The sequence below is a fragment of the Parasteatoda tepidariorum genome, chromosome 4 (assembly GCF_043381705.1).
Source record: "Parasteatoda tepidariorum isolate YZ-2023 chromosome 4, CAS_Ptep_4.0, whole genome shotgun sequence".
Classification (NCBI taxonomy): Eukaryota; Metazoa; Arthropoda; class Arachnida; order Araneae; family Theridiidae; genus Parasteatoda; species Parasteatoda tepidariorum.
The window spans coordinates 84134442-84158184 of NC_092207.1; the positions used below are offsets into that span (position 1 = coordinate 84134442).

General features: G+C 27.9%; 1 protein-coding gene across 2 annotated transcripts in view; it reads left to right on the top strand.

The window, feature by feature from the left end:
* LOC107452129 (sodium-dependent proline transporter-like) overlaps positions 1-23743 on the top strand; it is an 84903-nt gene that overhangs the window by 47210 nt on the left and 13950 nt on the right. The window contains exons 10-13 of one of the 2 annotated variants that reach the window (XR_011636649.1): positions 4538-4650; positions 6808-6936; positions 7565-7664; positions 9057-9161. Coding sequence is in view for 1 of the 2 variants with exons in the window: in XM_043039163.2 (XP_042895097.1) it covers positions 4538-4650; positions 6808-6936; positions 7565-7664; positions 9057-9157 (443 nt within the window). In the remaining variant the exon portion in view is untranslated. The remainder of the gene's footprint in view (positions 1-4537; positions 4651-6807; positions 6937-7564; positions 7665-9056; positions 9162-23743) is intronic. The other variant, XM_043039163.2, reaches the window with a different exon arrangement.

Below are 23743 nucleotides of genomic sequence, written 5' to 3' on the forward strand. Positions count from 1 at the left end.
GCATATGGGTCATTCTCACTGAAAAGGTATAAATAGACTAAAAAAATTTCTTAAATTAAAGTAATTAAAAAAGTGATAAAAATTACATAAATGTCTTTATTTATTTTTGTTATATGTCCTTATTAAAAATGGTCAAGTTTTCTATTTTATTTTTTTCAAGATTTAAAATATTTTAAATTCTGCCTTGTCCACGGAGGAGATGTAATAGTCAACGGAGGAGACATTTTATGTTATAAAATATAAAATGTCAATGAAGACTAATTCATTGATTATTGGGTACAACTGATATGAGTTTAACATTAATCAGTAAATAATAAAATATTTCATTAGAGATAGAGCTACCTCCGATTAATCATGCTGCTATGAAAGGAAACATTCATTTTTAACCTAAGTGTACAATTTTTTAAGTAACTCTTACTGAATATTAATAAATTAAAATGTAAAGACTATTGAAATACAAATTCAGACTCCACATGAAAGTTGAGTGTTGAGGGTACTCTTTTATGAACATTTTATGCAAGTTAAACATACTGTCATCCAAATGACGTTTTTGTTTTTTCTCTTTTCTTCTTGTTATTGTTTCTTTTTTCCCTGGGCACAAGCGGCTTGCTCTATCAATTTCTAGAAATTTAAGTACATTCACGATTTTTCTGTTAAATCTCTTTCTGATACAGATCTTAAAGTTTCTTGCTCTTTTTTATTTATTTTTTTTTTTTTAAACAATATAGGGTTTTCTTTTAACTTCTGTCTAGCTTGTCTCATACTGAGTTTTTCCTGTTCCCTTCTCTTTTGCATTTGAACATTTGATTGCTTTCTTTTTTTACATGTTGGTTTTGCCATTTTTTTCCTAAAATTTCAAGAGAAAAAAAACTTTTAAACATCACAGAAATTATTTAGAAAAATTTTAAATATTTACTTCTCCGATAAGAAAAAGTTAAACTTAATTGATTTTCTTTAAAAATACAAACAAATTAACACATTTGTTCCATTTTAAAAAATATCAATTAAAAGAAAATAGTTTTTTAATTATTAAAATTGTAGTATGGTTATCTAACACATTGTCTCTTCCATTGACTGTGTCTTCTCCTCCGTGGAATTGTCATGTCCACGGAGGGAACGTCCTCGAAGGAGACAAGAACTAGTTCTTGAATTTTACTGATTTTTAATTTTAAAGTTACAAAAATGGGGCAGTTCTTTTTATTAAATACACTATTTTTGCAACCTAAAATTCATCTTTCAAAAATAAAATAATTTTCTCTTACCTTCTTTATGATGTCCACGGAGTATACGGTGAGAACTTTGCCAAATCCCAGTTGAACACAACAATTCAAAACTGACACCAAACAGAACAAAAACAACTGATAGTTAACAATAGAAAATGGAATGATTACCTTTCCCAGAAGCTTTCTTATAGCGATTTCGCATCTGCGGCCTTTTATTGCATATTTACCGAACTTTATTAATTTTCCATGTAGGGAGATTTCATTTTTGATGAACAAAGTTTACTAGTCATTTGTCTTATAAAAATAAATTTTTTTCAAAAAAATATTAAATAAAAGGTTACTATAACCATTTAACTAGGTAAAACTACAAAAATCATTAAAATAACATTTAAATTGTTTAACAGCCATTAAAAATTATTTTGTGTCACAGACGTAGGGACGTCCACGAAGAGAATTTTCAAGTTATGTTTACTAAAAAATAAGAATGAAATATTAAATACATTTAGCAGAAATGTATATGATTTGTTAGTTAGAACTTTACGAAAAATGATGAAGAAAAATATTAAGAAATCTGCTGTATTTCCTAATATTTATTACTGGAGGACTTAAAAAATCACCTTTTTGTGAGAATGACCCATATATATATGATAGACATTTTATCATTATTGTTTACTTACTTAGGCCGTCCACTCCATTTTCTGAATGAAGCTTCCAGCCTACTTTTTCATTCTCCCTGGTTTCTGGACTTGGGATATGGCTTCTTCTTTTATGTCATATTTCTAAATTTGCTTGCATATGGTCTTCGCGATCGTCTTCCCCTCTTTACCTTGCCATCAGGAGAGAATCGTGAATCAATTGACATTCTTCTCACATGGCCTGTTCACCGGAATGTTTTTTGCTAATTTCTTCTATTATAGTGAGGTTTGCTATTTTCAAGATTGCTGAGTTTTTCATTTTTATGATTGGCAGAAAGATTTTGAAGATCTTTCAGAAACTGTGACATATTCATTGAAATTGATGCTTAAGATTTTCTTGTTAGAGTCTCTGTTGTTTGTTTCAGGTGACTTATTCAAATTGTTACAAGACAAAAAACAAAAAAATAACTGTTTTAAACAGGGAAAAAATTGCTCAGTTGTGACGAATTTTATTTATTTTATTTTTTTGGTAAGATATAATAACTATGAAACGATTAAAGTAATTAGAGGAATATATTTCTTTATTTGCTTGCCTTATGAATCAACTAAGTTCCTTGAAGATGCCCATGTAAACTGTTGAAAATTCCGGATCAAATTACAGTAAAAAGTACTGGAACCCTAAGTGCGGCATCCCTTAAAATTCTTTTTTACTGTAAAATTTCCTACCGTAATTTTTAGAGTAATATTTATTTATTTATAGTGATTCAGTGATTTTAAAGCAAATATTTCTGTAATAATTACGGTATATCAGAATTTTTGCTCCGTAAAACCTTTCGGGAAAAATGAATTTTGAGGTAAAAGGTATTGACACCCTGGATACCGGTACTTTTTACTGGAATTTGATCTGGAATTTTTGAAAGTGTACTTCAGACAAGAATAAGACCATGGAATAAGCTGTCATTCTCACTGCCGTCTGATAGTCGGCTCAACTCCCAACGCAGACAACATACCTATACTTCATATGTATAGTAGTACATTGATACAGAAATACACTATCAATCTTTCTTAATATCTAAAATGTAAAAGAGGAAAAGCAGACAATAAGCAGTTCTTAATGCCTGTTTTACACTGTAACAAATAGATACCCAAATTTCAGGGAACTTTCCTCGTTATGACAGAACCGTTTCCAGAAAAACGCTCTAAGCAAACACTCTGACAAATTGAGAAAATTACCATCTTGCCTTGTTTGAGAATATGAGTTAGGTTAAAGGCTTTAATTAATGCTATTTATTATAAAATACAACATAAAATAATGGAAATAAATTAGTAGTTATCCATCAGCAGGAAGAAAACCTGGTAAATTTGTTTGACAAACTAGTGCACTAACACTGGTACCATCCCGTCATGCCATGGAAATCGTCTTAAAACAAGATTTAAAAAAATGCTGGAAAACCTATCAGTAATGCTAGAATAAGGAAGTTAGTTTTTTCAAGTATTTGAGAATTAGCGTTTCAGCAATTTTGTGACAAAATGATTGTCAAAAATGACGAAGTACAGCCCAATGATTACTGAACCATCAAAAACAAAAGTTTTATTGCAGAGAGAATATGAAAATATAATTCTTAAATCAAATATTTTTTAAGTCATAAAATCTTTAATACTTTCTGCAGTAAACTTATAAAATTCTCTTAGTAATTTTTTTCAGAAAATTATAAATAGATACAAGCACATTGGTTACTATAACAAAATGCAAATAAAATATTACATCTGGTAAGTTTTGTGCCAGCGATATTTTAAAAATTTATTTCGAAAACATCTATGGGTACTTAAATCAAGAACATCAAATATCGATTAAATTCACAGTTTTTGTTTTTTTCTTATTTACGAAAATACCTTTTTTATTTCTAATTAATGTACAACATGTTTAAAAAAAGAATAGATTAATTTGCTAAAATTTCTTTTCTTAATATTTGCGAACTTTGTTATGCAGAATTAAGCCTATTTACAAGTCGGTATTTTCTTTAATATAATTAGGATATCTTTTTATGTTGATTTAATTTGCTAACATAATGCTCATTTAAGACGCATTTAATAAACAAGCAACTTCTTTTAAAAACTGATAAAATATCTTATTTTTAATAAGCTCAAATTCAATTTCTGAAGAACATCATTTATCAGAATTAAACGTTAGCTGAAGCTTACTTTATAGCTTGTTTAAATTAATGAAATTCTAACAATCTAAAATTAAAATAAATATTTCAGAAATTCTCATTATTACCTTAAGCAAAAGTTAAAAGTAATGTAATCATGTAAATTAATTTACTATTTTTAGTTAAAATATATTTTAAAAACATATATTAAAATAATGTAATTTAAATACTGAAATAAGCTCCTCTTAAAAATAAACAACTTTCAAAATATCTCATTTGATTTTTTAAATGTGCGTTATAGAACAAATAAATCCCCGAGAGAAATTATAAATCTTTTTTTTAAAAAAATCAACTCCGTTTTTTAATCAAAATTGTCTTTAATCCATACATGAATAACCTAAGAGGATATTAAGTTCTTAAACTCTTACATGTGGCTTAAAATAAAATCACTTTTCACGAGTTTATATAAGTAAAGAATAGAAGATTTAAACTTTTTGAACTTTTTTACTATCTAAATTTTTCATTCAAGGACCTGGTTTAGCATTCATGACCTATCCGGAGGCTTTGAGTAGATTACCTATTCCACAGTTGTGGTCTATTCTTTTCTTCTTCATGCTCTTCATCTTGGGATTAGATAGCGAAGTAAGTATTTTTCGAATAAAATGCTAAAAAAATCTTTTTTTATATATAAATCCGTTATAAGTTTAAGAACATAAAAGTTTAAATCGTTCTTTAAAACCCTTTGCTGTATGAGACCCTTTGCTTTTTTGAATAGTTAAAGCATACCAATAAACTATTTTGTTAATTTAAGTAGTAAATTTAATTTTAGATTTCAATTAAAACAAGACATTTATACCAGATTAAAATTTATGTTCAGTAAAAAATATACTCATTTTAGAACAAAATGCAAGCAAAAACAAGTAAGTTAATTGGTGTTTTTAAATTATAATAAAAAAGTTCTTTTGAATGTATTTATGCAAATTTGAACTAAATCCATCTCTTTCATTAGGAAAATTCATTTATAAAAAGTTTATTAACTTTAAACGTTTATCGTTTTTAGTGTTATTATAGTTTTTTGATTAACTATTAAATATTACTTGAACATTTAATCAAAAAACTTCATAATTAGATCAAAATTTATATTTCAAATAAAAAATTGCCTTTTTNGTATTTATGCAAATTTGAACTAAATCCATCTCTTTCATTAGGAAAATTCATTTATAAAAAGTTTATTAACTTTAAACGTTTATCGTTTTTAGTGTTATTATAGTTTCTTGATTAACTATTAAATATTACTTGAACATTTAATCAAAAAACTTTATAATTAGATTAAAATTTATATTTCAAATAAAGAATTGCCTTTTTCTGTTGTTCAAGTTTGCCTTCCTCAATAAATTTGTTTTATAATTACGTAAACTGTAAAAATTACGTATAATTTAGTATCATTTAGTATTATATATACATATATATTTAAAATTTCTTTATTGTCTCCAAATAATCATAATTTACCATTAAAAAAACATATATTTTAATTTAATTAAACTTTCAGTATGGTAAAGTATTCCCATAAAAGCCCGTTGTGGACTAGGAAGAACATGCAGGTTAAGGCTTTACAATTTCGAGACAAGCGTCGTGATTGGTCAGCAATGTGATCAGCCTTACTCAAAAGTCAGCTTTACGTCCCAGGTTAGCTGGTACGCATCGACCTAAAGCTAGTTAGGCTTCAAGATACCACAATGAATTAAATGCCGGTACTACATAATGACAGCTCAATGCCTTTAACCACTGAGCTATTTCGGATACAATTTAAACTTTAAAAACATGTATATTTGGGGCTGATAAATTCCCATTAGTTTAAGTTATCATCTAATACTTATATCAATGGCATTGTATTCTGTCTATAACAGGGTTCCCGTGGGCGAAATGAAAATTTTAAAAAGTAGTATCTAAAATAAAGCAAGTGTCGATATTTCAATTTCTGCGCAATCAACATTAAATATTGTGTTCCAAGGAAAGTATATTTGCATGGAAATTCTGTCTTGCTAGCCACTTAACGATGAAGTTGTAACTTGAAGAATTTGTGAATTATAAATTAAAAATTCCTTGTAGCATTAAGGTAAATTTACTACAACTAATGAAATTTTCAAGGATCCACGGAAACCCTGTATAACGTACTGTTATAAAATACAAGACCCATTTGTCCATTACACTTATTTTTATTATTAATATTGCATTTAATCAAATATAGTCAAGCACCAGAAACCAGGGGTGCCCCAAAAAGACCAACGATTTGCGACATTAAATTAAGGAAATATGTAAAAAAGACAATATATAGTTTACTGCGATCTGCATGTGAAACCAGATGATTTTATTCTCAATTTATTAAATTTAACAATTAGTTATGAAGTTGATCGGAAGATGGTGCTACAAGCTAAAATCCTTCGAAACAATGTTTACCAGAAAAAAGCATCAGTTGCAACAACAAAGCGGCGGATTAACAGGCCATTTTCAAATATCTTAGTTTAATAGTCTAACATGCAACAGAAAACATGGTCTCATAGTTTTCCCAGCGAAAAGTGCACTCTTTTGACAAACTTTGAAACGACTTTTTGAACCTGGTTGGAATAGATTCTTGTTTTCCCATACGGAGCATAGAAAACCGTTTCTCACTAACTGATGCTTCATCAGCTGTTTTTAAAGCACAATTTTTATAGTTTTCTAATTACTATTTATTTTTAATTTTCTTGAGTAATGATTGTTTTGACAGCTCATAATTTGTCAATAATTTTTTTTCTATAGTTTGCATTGATGGAAAACTTTTTGACGAGCTTCTGTGATGAATTCCCCCGGCTACGAAATCATAAGGCAAAGTTTTGTATTCTATTGGGCATCTTCTGCTTCTTGTTAGGACTACCATGCGTCACAAAAGTATTTATTATCTATTATAATATTCAGTATTTATTATTATGATGGTTTCGCTTAATTTAAATAAAATCAATAGTTAATGAGAAATAAAATATTTCTCTATTCATGAAATGACATTAAGCTTTTTTTTCGTTAAAGCATTACATTTTAAATAGTCATAAAATATTTGTTTTTCAAAAATGACAGACAATATGACCTGTCGAAATCTGCACAATATTTAAAATATTAATGCTTTGGTCGTATGTAATCAGTCACTTTAATTTTGGGTACTGTACAGTGTATATTTGTATTTTATTTTAAATAGTGTGGTTAAGTACTAGAAATATCCAAAAAAAATTCTTTTTTATGTTTATCTCAAATGCATGAGTGAGTCAAAGGCTTATTATGACTACTGAATATCCCTAAAACGTTTTCCGTCGCATCTTGTACAATTCTTTATTAGTTGAGTTAGAAATTCCTTTGCCCACCGAACAATCGACAAATGATACTTTCTAAGCGTATTAATCATTTAATAATCCATCGAAATAATCCAAGCAGTAAGCAATAATAATGTTTTATTTTTATTTTTAATTCTATTGTCCACTGAACTCAAAACAAAATTATTTCAAAATAATAAATTATTTCATTTTAGGGTGGCCAGTATGTACTAGAAATGATGGACAAATACGGAGGTGGTACAGCCGTAGTTTGTGTTGCTGTAGTTGAGAGCATCGCAATTCCATGGATTTATGGTAAGTTGAAAGCTTTTCATACCGAAACGCTTACTTTGTTCATACTGGAAAATTTTTTACAACAATTGCTAAAAAGCCCAGCGTTAGGGTAATTTATATAAATATTTTTACCACACGAATGCGCACGAGCAGACTGTCCATAATAAAGTGTCCCAAGCGGCGTACTGCGATACTTCCAGCAATGAAGTATTTCTCCTAGATCACTATCTAATTTATAACTACTGTACTGAATTTCCCTTTAGATCATTTTGATACCACTAAATTAAGCATATATTTTGAAACAAATGCTATTTTTTAAAAACAAGTCTTCATTTGGGTTTCAATACTCTTACATATTTGTAATAATTATTAAAATAACCTACATGGAAATAATTTCTTTCATAATGACAATCAAAGTATATAAACGTAAAAATTTAATTAATAAAATCGTACTATTCCATAAGGAAATTCTATGAATAATTTATATTATAGATATCCTAGAAAAGTGTTTTTTAAAACATCTTTCAAATTTCAACCATAGACGTATAAAAGAATATACTGTAACTAATTTCCTCCCTCACGTGGGATGAAAAAATGTAGGGTAAATATGAAATAAATTGTTTTTTGCCCATAGCTTGTTTACTGACCATAAACACTGTAACAAGATCTAAAAAGCATAAAACTTAGAGTATAAGTTTCAAAAAATAACTATAGTTTGCGTCAGATTAACTTGACAGCGTGAGATCGCCTAAGCTTTTCAAAAAACAATATTTGTAGAATATCAAAATGTATTATACATTTGTTATTTTTTAAAAAAAACATCCACAGTTAATTTAAAAAATATAAAAGTAAAACAAATTTAACCTTAAATCTTTACGTGACATCCTTATACTATGAAAAAAGGTTTCTCAAAATTCAGCAAAAATGCCTCTGAATAATTCGGAAACAAATAATATTCGAATTTAAAACCTCCATGTATTCATTATCGAAACAGCATATACTCAGTTTTGAACAAAATGCGTAGTCTCTAAAGTGGTATGGAATGAGGAATGTTTGAGAGAGATGTTTGTTGTCTACCCGCAGGATTCGACCCAAGGACCTCCAGGCTCATAGTAGAGCGCTCTAACCACCATCGTTATGCCTCCCTGTCCAGGGAGAGTTAAAAAGTTTTTTATAGTAGTTGCTTACGCCATGACGCATCATGATATGCCAATTTCTGATTTCAATATAACACAAAGGGTTGCAAATTGGAAAATATGGTACCAATTGCTTAGTCAGGACTAATTGCACAATTTTAGCTCTAATGCACGCTTTGATAATAATTGCAATAATGAACGGAGTTTGCTGTTTTATTACAACGGCAGAAAGCTGTTAGATGCATGAATAGCCTAAATTTTTTCTTCTGGTTTACAGGCGTTGATCGATTTTGCGAGGACATACATTTCATGCTTGGAAGAAAACCCAGCTGGTATTGGAGATGGACGTGGAAAATTACTGCTCCAGTCATTTTGACAGTAGGTAAAAACCTTTCTATATTGCTTACATACTTTCAATACAATATTAGGCAGATGAAAGCTAGTGATTCGTATGGAATAAAGCTGTTAAAGACTGTGACGTTATTATATGTTAAAAGAATTTTTTTTCACTTATTCTCTAGTACTTTACTCTGTTGCAAGTTAAGAAAAGACCGTTGCTGTATAGGATTTAAGAAATCATCCGCGACTGAGTATAGTTCCTATTTATTTCATTATCAAATTATACAAATATGCTTTCAAAACAATATAAAAGCTTTTGAAAGTCAAACACGTTGAACAGAAGTTTAATTCGTGCTGTTATCTATTTTAAAAATCACAGAATTATTAAAAAAATGTTATAATATTCGATGTTTTTTGGAATCCTTGGCTTGGCGATAAGTTTCGATAAATAAGGAGAACATTCGTTCTTTAAAACGAAGCAACTATATGACATTGTAAGAGCATTAAATTTGATTAGACCAGTTATGTAAAATGATAATAGGAAAACTCATCTGTCATCAGTATAATGAAAACGATAAGCTCGTCAACATAATGACTACATAAACAAAAAGTAGGTGCAAGGTCTTTTTTAATTTATACTTGACAATTTAAAATGCAGAAAAAGAAATTGACTTTCTAGTGGAACACTAAATTCTCGTACTGAATAGAAAAAGTTATAAAATAAAATTAGCCAAAATTCATTTTTCATGTACTAATCACAAACTCGTTAGCACTTTTAAAACTGCTATGAGTGCTCCTATTTAATAAATGGTAACATGTTTGCATTTAAAATAAGTATATATTTTCTTATGTATCTACCACTTTAGAATTGTAAAGTAATCATTTTCAAAATTTCCTATACATATTATTTATTTTTTATAAATGTATTATGATCCATTCAAAAATTTTATTTTACTCTAATAAATGTTAATCAGTTAACATAAAGTTAATTATTATAATTTTTTTAAGAATTTTTACTTCAAAGGAAAAGAAAACAATGTTTACGTTAATCATAACAACAAACGAATATATAATGCTCCAAATTAAGTAATTTTTAATTAAGTAAAAAAGATTTCTAGCATTTCGACTAAATTACCAACATTTACAATATTAAAATGCTAAAAGTAAAATGGAAGTAAGAAATAAAATGGAAATCTGGATATAGTAAAAAAAGAAATATTTCACTGTAGAGTTTCAGTTAAATAACTACGAAACTAATATCACTTACAGAGCAATATTAAATCCGCAAACTTCGGACAACGCACAGTAGGGTACTTAACCAAATGAAGCTGCAAACCAAGCGACTTTAAAAAACTTCAACTAAAAAGGTAATAAAATGGTTTTAAATGAAATAAACCGAGATAGAAAAAGGTGTTTCATTACATTCAAGATTGAAATAAATCACTCTACATCTAATTTAAGCTTGCTCATCTGATCAACTTCATAATTATGTTTCGTACTGTAAATAAATACTCTTATAAATTTCAAACGATATTAAAATTCACGAATATTAATTAAGTAGGTAAACATGTTTGATGACCGTAAATTATTTTTACAGTAACAATTACAATAACTTTAAAAAAAAATCGAATACGACTACTTTTTTTCGTAAAAATTTCGAACAGTAGCTTTTAGCAAAACTACAGGGCATTTTCGTGCACTATTTTGATATTTGGGAGAAAATATAAACCTTAATCCTAATATTTTTCAAAAAATAAGCTGTAAACATATGAGAAACAATTACTTAACTTCACATAATATTAAAATAATTTTTATTGTGACAGCTGCCACGTTAAGATAAAACTAACATTATTTTTGTTTTAATGAATTTTGTTAAAAAAACTAAAGCATTTTCCTGTGTTTTTCCTTTTTCTTTCTAATATTCCAACCTTTTTTAGCTTCTTACATTCAGAAAGAGTCAATTTTGTTTAATTTTCTTTATCTTTTTTATATCATTATTTCGTAACCACCGTTGAACAGCCGACCCAAATTTGAATTTACTACTACCAATGTTCAACTCTGTAACCTTCTAATTTTGAACCCAATCCAGAAAACAACGGAACTCCTGGATAAAGTATTGTAAGAAATTTGCCTTCATGGAAGACTTTTTAATAGAACAAACCTGCATTTGCGTTACATGCAGAGGAAATCCATGGAAAACTACTAGAGTTTGCCTGACTGTAAGGGTAATGTAATCCGTGATTCGTCTACCTCTGATAATGCTTCAGAGTGCTTCGTGCGAGCCGGGTGCGAAATTCCTATTTACCAGTTATCAATAGCATTCGAGCCCGTGTCACCTCTTTGGGAGGTGAGCTCTCCATCTCCTGAGCCACCACGACCATCCGACTCTATTTATCACTATTATATTATACGATTTTCATTTATCGCTATTTTTTTAATTATTACTTTATTAAATATTCAAGTATGAAGACATCTTAAGCAACAGAACGCTAAAAGAAATATATTTGGTTGGCTTAACTTGCATAAATTATACACTGTGCGATGATTTAAAGTAAAGTAAATCAAAGGGAGGCAGATAAATGGCCCAGTGGACCGGTATTCCAAACGCCATCAGGATTAAAAATATAAAACGAAATTAATCTATTTTGTATCACTCATACGCACTCCTGATGGAAAGTTAAACATCAAATAAAATACTACAGCTCGTAAAGTTTTATGAACATTGCGTTGGGTCATCCATTTTATATATCATCCATTAGGGAAAGTTTTCAATTCAAGTCTGAATTACTGCTGGATTTGAAAGTCCAATAATCCTCGAAATTACATTCTAAATAAAATTCTTATCCTACAAAACTGGCTAGAAATGACCCCTCTATGATATCAATGATACAGCATTGTTTTACTAAAAAGAGTGTTGCCACCTCGAAAAAACAAAAATACAGTCTTATTATACCAACGCATTGGAAAAATTCCAAGCATGATAACATTGAACCTTTTTTATTGTATTGACAAGCTTCTCAAATAAAATGGCCTTTCTAAAAAAAAAAAAAAAGTGTATGTGTAGTCCTTTGGGAGGAATATTCATCCAGCTTCGCGTCATTGACTGTAAAATGGCCATTTTTCTCGGAATATACGTAGCTGGAGAATACTGTAATGGGTCCCAGGATTCTCAAAAAATTCTGCCCTGCTAAGGCTTGAGTTTTAAATGAAAGTGATTTTACTCAAAACGTGCCTTAAAATATCCTTTATCGCATACACTTTATGGTTCTTTTAAAATTCAAAGCTGTTCGCTTTTTTTCTTTCTATAATAATAAAGATAAGTTTAAAACTTTTAGGTAGGCCATATATTTAAAGATTTCGATTTTTCTACCTCGTTTACTTACTTCAAATTTATGCCTTACGTTTCGGGAACTTTTGTTTCACTTTTTTTTATTAGTCTTAAATTTCACATAAAAATTTTCCTGATCATGTATGCTATATATAGTAACAATATGTAAACCTACGCAAAATTTCTGCAACTTTATAAATGCTTTCACTTTTGACATTTAAGTAAACTATGAAAAATATTAATTTAAAAATATTATTAAATAATTAATGAATTAAAATAGAATAAACTATTAAATGTTTTTGATTAAGGCATGAAGAATGTTAAATACAAACATGAATCACGAAAAATAAGAACATGAGACCAACATTAAGTGTATGAATTATTAATATTATTAATGAATTCAAATAGGTTAACACAACTTGATAGATTTTGCCTTTCAGTTTAAAAAAGAAGAAACTGTCTCATTGGCATTAGACTAACCATGAAAGCTTCTCGTGGTTTTTGTCTCACTGTAAAGCAAAGAAAAGGTTGATTTTCTTTAAAAAAAAATTATCCAGAATAAGTTTTATATTTTTTTAAAACCGACGTAGAACAGCGACACATTTCTAAGCTTGGGACTATTATTCAACTTCGAAGACTTCTAAATTTGATTCCTACCTGGAAGACGAGGGAATCAAGCATTGGGGCAAACTAACCTTCGTGGATGTGTTGATGGAACTAACCCATATTTGCCTTATATGTGGTGGAAAAGCACGAAACCCTCCCACGGTTAGCCCAATGGCTAGAGGTTTCCAAACCATTATCCTTTTAGCCTTAAAATTTTTATGAAAACATATAGTCGGAGCCTGAAGCGGAATTCATATCAAACAGTTACTTTTGGGCTTCGAACCTGGGTCACCTCATTGGAAGGTCAACGCTCTATCCCCTGAACCACCACGTGTCTAACAAAAATAAATAATTTGATCCGGTATATGAGTCAGAAGACCCCTTTTTTTTACCTCAAATTCACTTATGAATAGGAATCTACAAATGTTAGAACATTTCGGGATCGCTAAAGTACATGAAAGTCATAGACAGCGCCAAATATGTTAGTAAAATGTAGCTAACATGAATGTATCAAGCTTCAACTTTCAATTATACAACAAGCTGGCTTCTGAAATTTTTCTTTTTTCGTTGAACTACTGTTCCTTTAGATAGTCAACAATGATTAAAATGAAATAAAACTTTTGGGAAAAAAACACAGTCCATCTCAAAATTAGTTTCTCTAGCTAATGATAAATAATAATGCAATTAAGACCTAGAAAAATAATGGCTAGTAAATATTTTCAGAAAAGGCGACACAAATTTTACTAAAATGAAATAAAATAATATCATGAAAATGAAATGAAGCCAAAACGAAACATAATTTAAGAATAAAGCTTTCTTAATAATGGTATTTAACCTCGAAATTTACACATTTTTGTATCCGTTTTCATTAACATAATAATTAAAATTTAAAAGGTATTCATTAATAAAACTTTTATCGCAAAATTTAACTTCAAAATTCTCGTTTAAAAAATAGATGGTTGCGTTAGCTCTACATCTAAAGCAAGAAAACAAGCTCTAAAAATTGAGAAAAAAGGTACTATTAGTTTTTTACCACTTATTCAATTAGAAAACATAAATACATAGAAAAATAAGAAAGTAAAAGCAAACTAATTCCTAATATTGGTAATTACAAAAGTAATAATAACTAAAAAATAATAATAATTATAACTATATAATAATAACAAAATAATAATAATATTAACAACTTAATAATAATAATATTAATAACTGAATAAAAATAATATTATTCAATAATAATAACAAAATAATAATAATAATAATAACTAAAAAATTAGACATTATTTCATATGTATCATATGCATTATTTTAGTCAAAATTAAATATTGGTTTTATACAAATAATTTTTAAAAATCCTAAACATACATTGAATTTTATTTTAAATTAATTAAATAATATAAATCATAATTATTAAACTAAAAATAAAAAAAGTAATATAGACTTCTTTTTTAATTATCACGGTTAAAATTTGTAATTAAATAGTTGATAAAAAGTAAGAAAAACTTATAAATATTAAAATAAAAATAAAAAATTTTATCTCACTAATTAATTTTATGTTGTTTTGTGCATTATTAGTCTATACACACCAGTTTCTAAATAACTTTCCTCAGGTTGTATTTATCTTTCTTAATTAAATATTTTATACGAAATGTAATTTTAAGATATTCGCCGTAATTATCAAGAAAAATATCAAATAAAAGTTCTTTTAGCTCTTGCACACTTCTATCTCTTTTTATTCAAAAGTAATTTTCTTTTTTCAATTTTTATTTGTTTTATTTAAATAATAAATATTTATAACCTAAATTCAAATTTTACATTTATATTCCATTTCGTGACACCTAATTTAAAATCTAAATACAATCATTCTAAAAACCGAATAAAATTTCCTAACTTTTATTAAAATATGCTTCCAAAAAACGCAGCAGTGCCACTCGATTTTTTTTCATCTTATTCCAAAAATCTACATCTGCTTAGATTGCGTATGACAAACAGATTATAGTTATAAAATATTCCACGCAAAGCATACACCTCTCCCTATTAATATTCATGATTCTATCTTGTGCCAAAAACACAACTTTAACCAAGAAAACAATATTTCTTCAACAAACAAGGCAGAACAAGAATCTAGTTTTGTTTCGCAAATGCGGTAAACAACGCATAACAATTTATGCTAATGTGCATATTTACTATATTTATGACAGCCATTTCGATAGTTTTAAAGAATCATTTCAATGTGAATAAAAAGAAGCCCATTTGATTTGCAAAGTACTTATTCTTAAAGAATATATAGTTAGGTGTTATTTCTATTTTCATATATTTATTTTTTTTTTAAATAGCTTTTGGTGACATAGAATTGATCAATTTTTCACGTACGCTAAACTATGTCCTTTACTTAATCTCATTTTCAGATTATATATTTAAATTTACTTTTTTCTTTAACATCCCGACAATTGGAAAACCCCTCAGGATTTCTATTTTCTTTAATGTTGCACTTTTATTGCTTTTTTTTTTTAAATGAATGGTTATATAAGTTAAGGAAATTACATTCTAAGAGAATATTTTTTTCAATTATCTTGTAGTGGTGAGTTATTCATTAAATCGGAATTAAATAAAGATATTTTATCTTTGCTAAGAAAATTTTATATTTAGTTTTTCTGTAAACTAAATGTAGAAATATTTATTTTTTTAATTGTAATTATTACATTTATACAAACACACTCACACACACATATATACATATATATTACTATTTTTCTTTTTTGCTTTTATATACTTTTTTGCTTATAACATAGTTGGACTATATTTTGTGTATGTTATTTAACTATATAAATGACGTAATTATATAGTTTTTTTTTCATCTCATTTTCAGATTATGACTTACAATTTATATTTTTAATTTAAATATGCAAATTAAATTCCCTCAAGAATTCTATTTCCTTCCGTGTCACATTTTTATTGCTTTTTTAACTGAATTCTTAAATAAAGAAAAAGGCATTTTAATGGAATATTTACAATATCCATTATTATGTTATGAGAAGCTAATTATAAAATAGAAATTAAATTACGACATTTTTTTCTTATTGGGGAATATTTATATTTAACCTTAGGAAACTTAACTATAGAAATATTTACATGGGTTATATAATTTAGGTTTTTAAGATTTAGATAAAACACTATAGTTTTTAACACTTTTTTTCCAAATTTCTCAAGAAATATTCAGAGGATTATTTTATAACTTCAGAGGTGTTAAGGTCTTGCGATTTCTCATACTTATCATGAAAGTTTAAACCTTTCAGAGGTTTGAGCGATCGGCAGTGAATTATGGATGAAAAAGAGAATTTTTAAACACCTTATGGCAAAAAATATAGAAATAAGTTTGCTGCTTGTATCCATTACTTTTTTTATTATATGCAATATCTTTGAAAAAATTTTGTAAACTTAGTTAAACTATTCATGACAATATAAGCAATTTTATTAAAAATATTGTTTTTTCCTTCACGTATTTTTCATTAAAATTTTAAAAAATTTCTGTAAAATTCAAAAAATCAGAGCAATTTTTAATTTATAAAAAATAACTTTTTAAAATTTAAAAAAAAAGTCGTTGCATATTACGCCTAAGCATTTAAAGCAGACCATACTGCGCATGGGTGGTAAACATTTTTTTTAAAAAAACTCATATTTTTTTTGTGAATCGTATTTGATAACTTATGAAAAAAGTCGAATATAAATATCCTTAAAATTTAAAAATTTCAGAAAATTTATTAAGTTGTTTTTAAAAAAAGCTCTTACCATCTGTCCACTACACCCTGTTATAAAACTTTGAGCTTTACTGATAAGTATGAAAAATTGCATGAACTAATGTTATTAAAAAAAATTCTAAGTATTTCTTGACAAATTTGAAAAATTATCAGAAACTAAACGCGTCTTTTCCATTATTATAGATAGGGTAGTGTATTTCCTGTTAGCACCTAATTAACCATTAATTAGGTGCTATTTCTTTAAAGAAAACAGCTTGGGTAACATAATATTACTCCATTTTCAATATTTGCCATTTAATTACAACTAAACCATTATTCTTTAATTCCATTTTTAAATTATGCCTTTCAATTTCCATTTTTAATTTTATACCAGCTGATGGAAGCTATTTCTTTTAGTGTTGCATTTTTGTTGTGTTTTTAAAATAAAAGCTTATAAGCTTGCATAAATTAAAGACATTACTTTTCAATAGAATAGTTATCTTTTCAATTATTTTGTAGCTATTAAGTGGACAGAGTAACGACATTTTATGTTGCTAAGGAAAATTTATTTTTTATCTTATAAAACTAGACTATAGAAATGCTTACATAGTTCAGATAATAGTTTATATAGTTTATATAATAGCTTGGACAGTTAACTTTAGATAATATTCTTAAGGTAATATTTCCCATGTTATAACAGATGTAACATATGTTTCTTATATACTTATTTGTTATTTCTTTGAAGAAAAAAAATTCGTTGCATAGAAATTCTTTTACTACATTAGATTTAACTGTGTATTTATTATCGATTATCTAGTTCTATTATTATCTATTATCATTAGCTATTTCATTTAGTTTATCTCATCTTTAGATTATGCATTTAAACAATTGAATTTACTTTTATTGTTCAGGCTATAAAATTAAAAGCATTTCTGAATTTCTAATTCGTTTAGCATTGTATTCCTATTCATTTAAATAAATGCTTATGTACATTCTTTTTAAAAACAATTTCTTTTGTTTTATAATGCTAAATTGATTTGAAGATACGAATTAAGTTACGATACTATGTTTTGCTAAGAAAAATTTATTTAATTTTGTAAAACTAATTGTAGAATTCACTTAGTAATTTTTTAATTTTAGTTAGCATATATTTATTCGAAAAATTATATTTATGATGATCATTACATAAATGAATGATGATTATTGAATAAAATAATGAATAATTATATTACAAGCATGTATTTCTTCACAAAATAAGTTTTGAAAATATTTCCATCAGCAGATATTATATAGTTCTTTTTTAAATTTAAAAAAGTAAAAATAATAATATACTAATATTTAGGTGTTATTTCTAACCAAGCTCCGTTTCGTATCTCATATTATGCTTAAAAGACTTTCAAAGTTATTTACTATTCAACTGAAAACATAGAAAATATGAAATAATGTGTTATTTGAGCTTTTCTTTAACATAATGAAGTTATTTCAATGAAACATGCTTATTAATTTCCTTTTTATATATAACTGTAGAAGGTTCCAAACTCTGCTTGCTCCTTTTAACAACTCCCGTAATTGATTCTCATTCATCATTGTTTATTTCTTCTTAAACGTCAATATTTTACATAAAAACACAGTAAGAAAAATTTCTCAAGAAACGCATTTAAATTCGCAATAAATTTTGAACAATTTATTTCATAATCGTCGTTGAACAGCTGACCCAATTTCATGTTTACGACTACTACTGTTCAACTCCGTAGCTTTGTAATTTTGAACCCTATTTAGAAGACAAGGGAATTCCTGGATCAGGTATTGGGAGAAATATGCCTTCGGGGAGGACTTTCGATGAAACTAACCAGCATTCGCTTTACATAGGAGGAAAACCACGAAACCCTTCCACGGTTAGCCCGATGGCAAGGGGAGTGTCTCATTATCCGTCTGCCACTGAGGATATTTTACGTCAGCACTGCGCTCGGTGCTAGCTGGCTGCGGAACTCGTATCGTCCAGGTCATGGCTGGGATTCGAACCCATTTCACCTCATTGTAAGGCGAACGCTCTATCCCCTGAGCCACCACGGCTCCTTACAAACGAAATTATCTTGAGTAAAATTACCCTGAAGGGACAAAAGTCACGGTCTAGCTATATGCAAATATAAAAATAGCAGTAGTATCGTAAAGAGCTCATAGTAGTACAAAATGTATACATGGGTAGTGGAGGACCTTTATTTGTGTTCAAGTTATACTTCTGGAGAATGTTTCTGATGTACTTATGACCGCAAGACAAGCATTTTGAACGTGGAATAGTAATTGGAGCTAGACGCTTGTGTCATTCCATTCTGGAAATTCTGAGGGAAATAGCATTCGAAGATCTACAGTGTCAATATTGTGTCAAAAGTATCTAATTTCATTCATGACCTCTCGTAATGAATAAAGTAGTGCCCGACCACCTGCAAGTAATGACCAAGACCACAAACCTGTGCGTAGAAGTGTCACTGTTAACAAACAAGTTACTTTGCGTGAAATAACAGCAAGCATAAATGCGAGACGTGAAATGGACGTGTCTATTAGGACAGTGTTGTGAAATTTGACTGTAATGGTATACGGCAGCAGAAGACCGAGTCGAGTGCTTTTACTAACAGCATGACATCACGTCCAGCATATCTCCTTGGCTCATGACCATATTGTTGAACTCTAAATAACAGGAAAACTATATCTAGGTCAGATCTCCATAAGTCTAGATCTCCATAATGGTGTGAACTGTTTCTCCATGGCATGGACTAGAGTTCTATTGTACGATTGCATAGATAATTGACTATAACTGGATACGTTCAGCTACTTGGAGCTTTTCGTGGACTTCATGTAGCAAAACAACAATGGAATTTCAGTGGATGACAAAGCTTCATGTCACCAGTCCTTAGTTGTTCCTGATTGGTTTGAAGAAAATTCCAGCGAATGATTTTGCTACCTAGATCACACGACATGAATTCCATCGAACATTTATGGGATATAATGGAGAAATCAGTTCGTACACGAAATCGTGCACTCGCAAACACAATTCACAATTATGGATATCTATTGAGGCTGCATAGCTGAATATTTTTGTAAGAGACTTTCAACTACTTGCTGAGCCCATGACACGTCCAAGTTGCTGTATTTCGTAGAAAAGAAGGTCTGTCACAATATGAAGAGGTATCACATGGTTTTTGTCATCTCAGTGTATAATAATTATGCATCTCTCGAACAAAATTGTCTTTTTTTGAAATTATCGACAAATTAAGCAAAAATATGAATGGGTCGCAACAAATGTTCAGAACTAACACTCTCCAATAAGGGAGCCAGGCTGGTCTTTCTTTTACATTTTAGAAGAGCGCGCTTTAAAAACTTTTTTCCAATATAAATTTAAAGGATTTGTTATGAGTTTTCTGATTAAATCCCTCACAATTACTACTTTTCTTATCAATATTGCCAATATTTTTTCTCATCTCTTTTTTCAGCCAAATTATAATCAACATTAATGCAAGCTTTTCGTAAGAGCATAATATACAATACTTAAAAGTTAAATTTGCCCCTAGAATAGTGACTTTTTTCAGTGACTACAATAACTTTTCCTTGATGCTTTTATCTTTTTTTTTTCTTCGTCGTAACTCTTTCTTCCCCACATAGTTTCTAGCGATGTTCATTGAACTAATTTTATCAGTTTATTACTTTCAGTTGGCGCAGCACAGTGGCATTCAGACCTTGCTCTTTTAATCCAATGCTAATTTACAGCCTCTATCTCAGGCAAGCTGACAGTAAAAAAAAATGTTTCAAATTATTTACAATCTTCAAAAATAGTAACTTAAACTTTAAATTAATACAAAGCAGTGGTTCCCAATTTTTTTTCCTGGTTACAGAATCCTTAATGAATGAACTGCTTTGACAGAATCCCAATTTTATAAATTAAATTCACTAGCTGCTTTTTATATACAAACCAACAAAAAAAGGACTACGATTTAACTTAAAAGAAATTTTTTCATTATTTTATTAAAAACAGTTTTAAAATAGATTTATATGTTAGGTAGCTGAATTCGCAGATCTGTAGAGGTTTCTCGTTTAGTAGCTTTTGTCTCTTGCATGCGTTGAATTAAAATAAAATAAGCCGAATTACGGTTCTTGAAAAAGAACTGTTACAAACTGTGAGAATGGATAACTGTGAAAAAAATTATTTTTTCTTGAAATTGGTTATTTTATTTTGAATTGTGAAGTTTGATGATAAATACTGATGCAATTATTTGTAAATGCATATTCTTTTCGTAGTTGCTTTTAGTTTTCTTATTTTCTTATAACAATATACCGTTATTGGAAAGTATATGTATATATTCATTTAAATTTTGTTATTTCCTTTTTTATAGGCATTTTGCTTAAATAATTTCATAAAATTGACCAAAATATGCAATAAATAATATATTATTTCTTAGATAAAAACATAATTACTGTCTTTCGAAAATTGGGATTGGTTAAAAAAAAAATCCCAAATCTTAGAACCTCGGTGAGCTTACTGTGGAACTGGTGTGTACTTACTTTAGGGTTCCACGGAATACCATTTAAAATCTGCTGATTTAGAGTATCTGATGACTAAAAAGTATGATTTGAAAAATATGCGAAATATTATCACTCAAAACAAGCAAAATATAATTTAGATAAATATGCCATTTTGCCTTAAAATGCCCAGTAATTAAAGAGTAACAAAACACTTCCAATAAATTGAAATCATATTTTCTTCATATTTTTAACAGGCATTTCATTTTGAAAATGAAATTATAAGTAAACACAAGATTAGCTGTTTAATTAAACACGTCTGGATTACAAAGGTAGTATTTTTCTTTCAATTTTTAATTCCCGTTCAATTCGTAATTAAACTTTATATTAATTCCAATTTTAAGCAATAATTTTAGGTAAGTGTTGCAAGTTTCTTAACTATTCATTAATTGAGTACATATTAATCAGAGAATATTCTTGTTGTACTCGAACGAATATTTTTCTTGAAGGAAATTCTTAGAGAATAATTAAAAGTAAATGTAATCGCATTATAATGTTGAGCGTAAACACTTTTATTTCTGATAACATCGCTTATTTCTTAATTGGAAGTAAGTAATCCTTTTCACTGTTATAAACTAAAACAAAATAAAGTAAAATAAATTTTAGAGAGAAACTTGTAATTAATGTAGAAAATTATTTCAAAGGAACTCTGGAAACTGCTTTTTCTCCTGTTAACAAAATTTAAAAAGTATATGTTTAAACATAATACAAACATAATTTCGATTTTTTTTTATAAATAGACTATTAGTTTGCCTGTTTCTTCAAATTTCGCTAATAATATCTATGGTCTTAATTTTATCTTCATCTTTTTTTTAATTTTTACTAAACATTGACATGTTAAACAAATAATGTAAATTTACATTGAAAAATATTTACAATTTTTCCAGTTTATTCATAATTCGTTTTCTGCAAATGTATTTTTTATTATTATTTCTGTATGATTGTTTCTTCACTTAATAAAAAGGAAAAATTATGTATTCCAATCAAAAAATGTTGCTCATATATCCGAAACATAAATATGGAACCAATTACACGCATCACCGGAAGCAGTTGAATGTTGTACAAAAATTAATTTAAGTTCTTTAATAGCTTTTGATCCACTGATAGGATTTTCATGAATAGACTTTTTTAAGCACTTCAGAATAAAGGGATCACCAAAATTTAGTAAACATGGTCAAAATAATTTATTCAAATGAGCCGTAAAAAGTTTTGGCCACTTTCATTCATTAAGTCTATTTAAGCAAATCGGTAAAACTTTTCTATCAAAAAATTATTTCCTTCAAACATATTTTTAATCAACTATTTATTATATCAAGTATTATTGGTTATTTAGATTAATTAATGGTAAAAAATTATATTGTAATGCATTAGATATTATTTAACGTTTATGAATTATTTAATTATTTAAAAACAAAATCAGGGAAATGAAGATTCTGATTTACAATTTTTTGAAAATCTGTAATTCTAGGTATAACCAATTTCTCTCAAAGTTTGGATTTAATTATTTAAATGTTTACTGTTTGAAAAGATTTTAACAAAATGGTATACTTCACAGTTAAAAATAATTTAATAACTTTAACAAAGATTACTGTGAAAATTTTTTTACCTGCTTTTATGCAGAGAATAGAAAGCTTTCTTAACTACAGCTTTGGCATAAACCACTACAATCAACAGCAATTTCGATGGAATACTTATTACTTAAATTAAGCCACGAATACTTAAATTAAGCCACGTGGGAATAGATTTATTATTAAATGGAAATTAAGCTGAAACCATACAATCAATATAAAAGTGGTAACTTATCAAAAATTTTCAGAAATTACATGCATTTTTTAAGAATACATCAAAATGTATGTTTATCGAAATTTGCTTCCATTTCATTTTTTTATGTTTATCGAAATTTGCTTTTGCTTCATTTTTTTATGCGTGTAGTTTACTACACGCATAAAAAAATCTACTAGTTCCAAGATTTTAAATTTTGTTTGATAGAATATGCGTATTATATATTTTATTAAACTAGTTGTAATTTAATTGTTCTGAATTTAATAGCCGTAACTCTGAATTACAAAAAATTATTTAACAAAATTATCCCTTTGCATAGTAGAGTGAGTTAATACACTGAGAAAAATACGGTAAAAACTACCAGTATATGGTAAAATCTACCGTGTTTCTCTAACCAAAAAACACTAAAAAGATCTATAATTTTGACCAAACCAATTTGGTAATGATTTTGATAAAACTAAAAATCAAATGTGGCTTTATATTTCTGAAAGAAATTGGTAAATGTGGTAAAATTTGGCATGATATTTGACCAAAAACCTCTGTATTTTTGACCAACGCTTTGGTGATGGTTTTTGTAAAATTAAAAATAAAATATGGTTT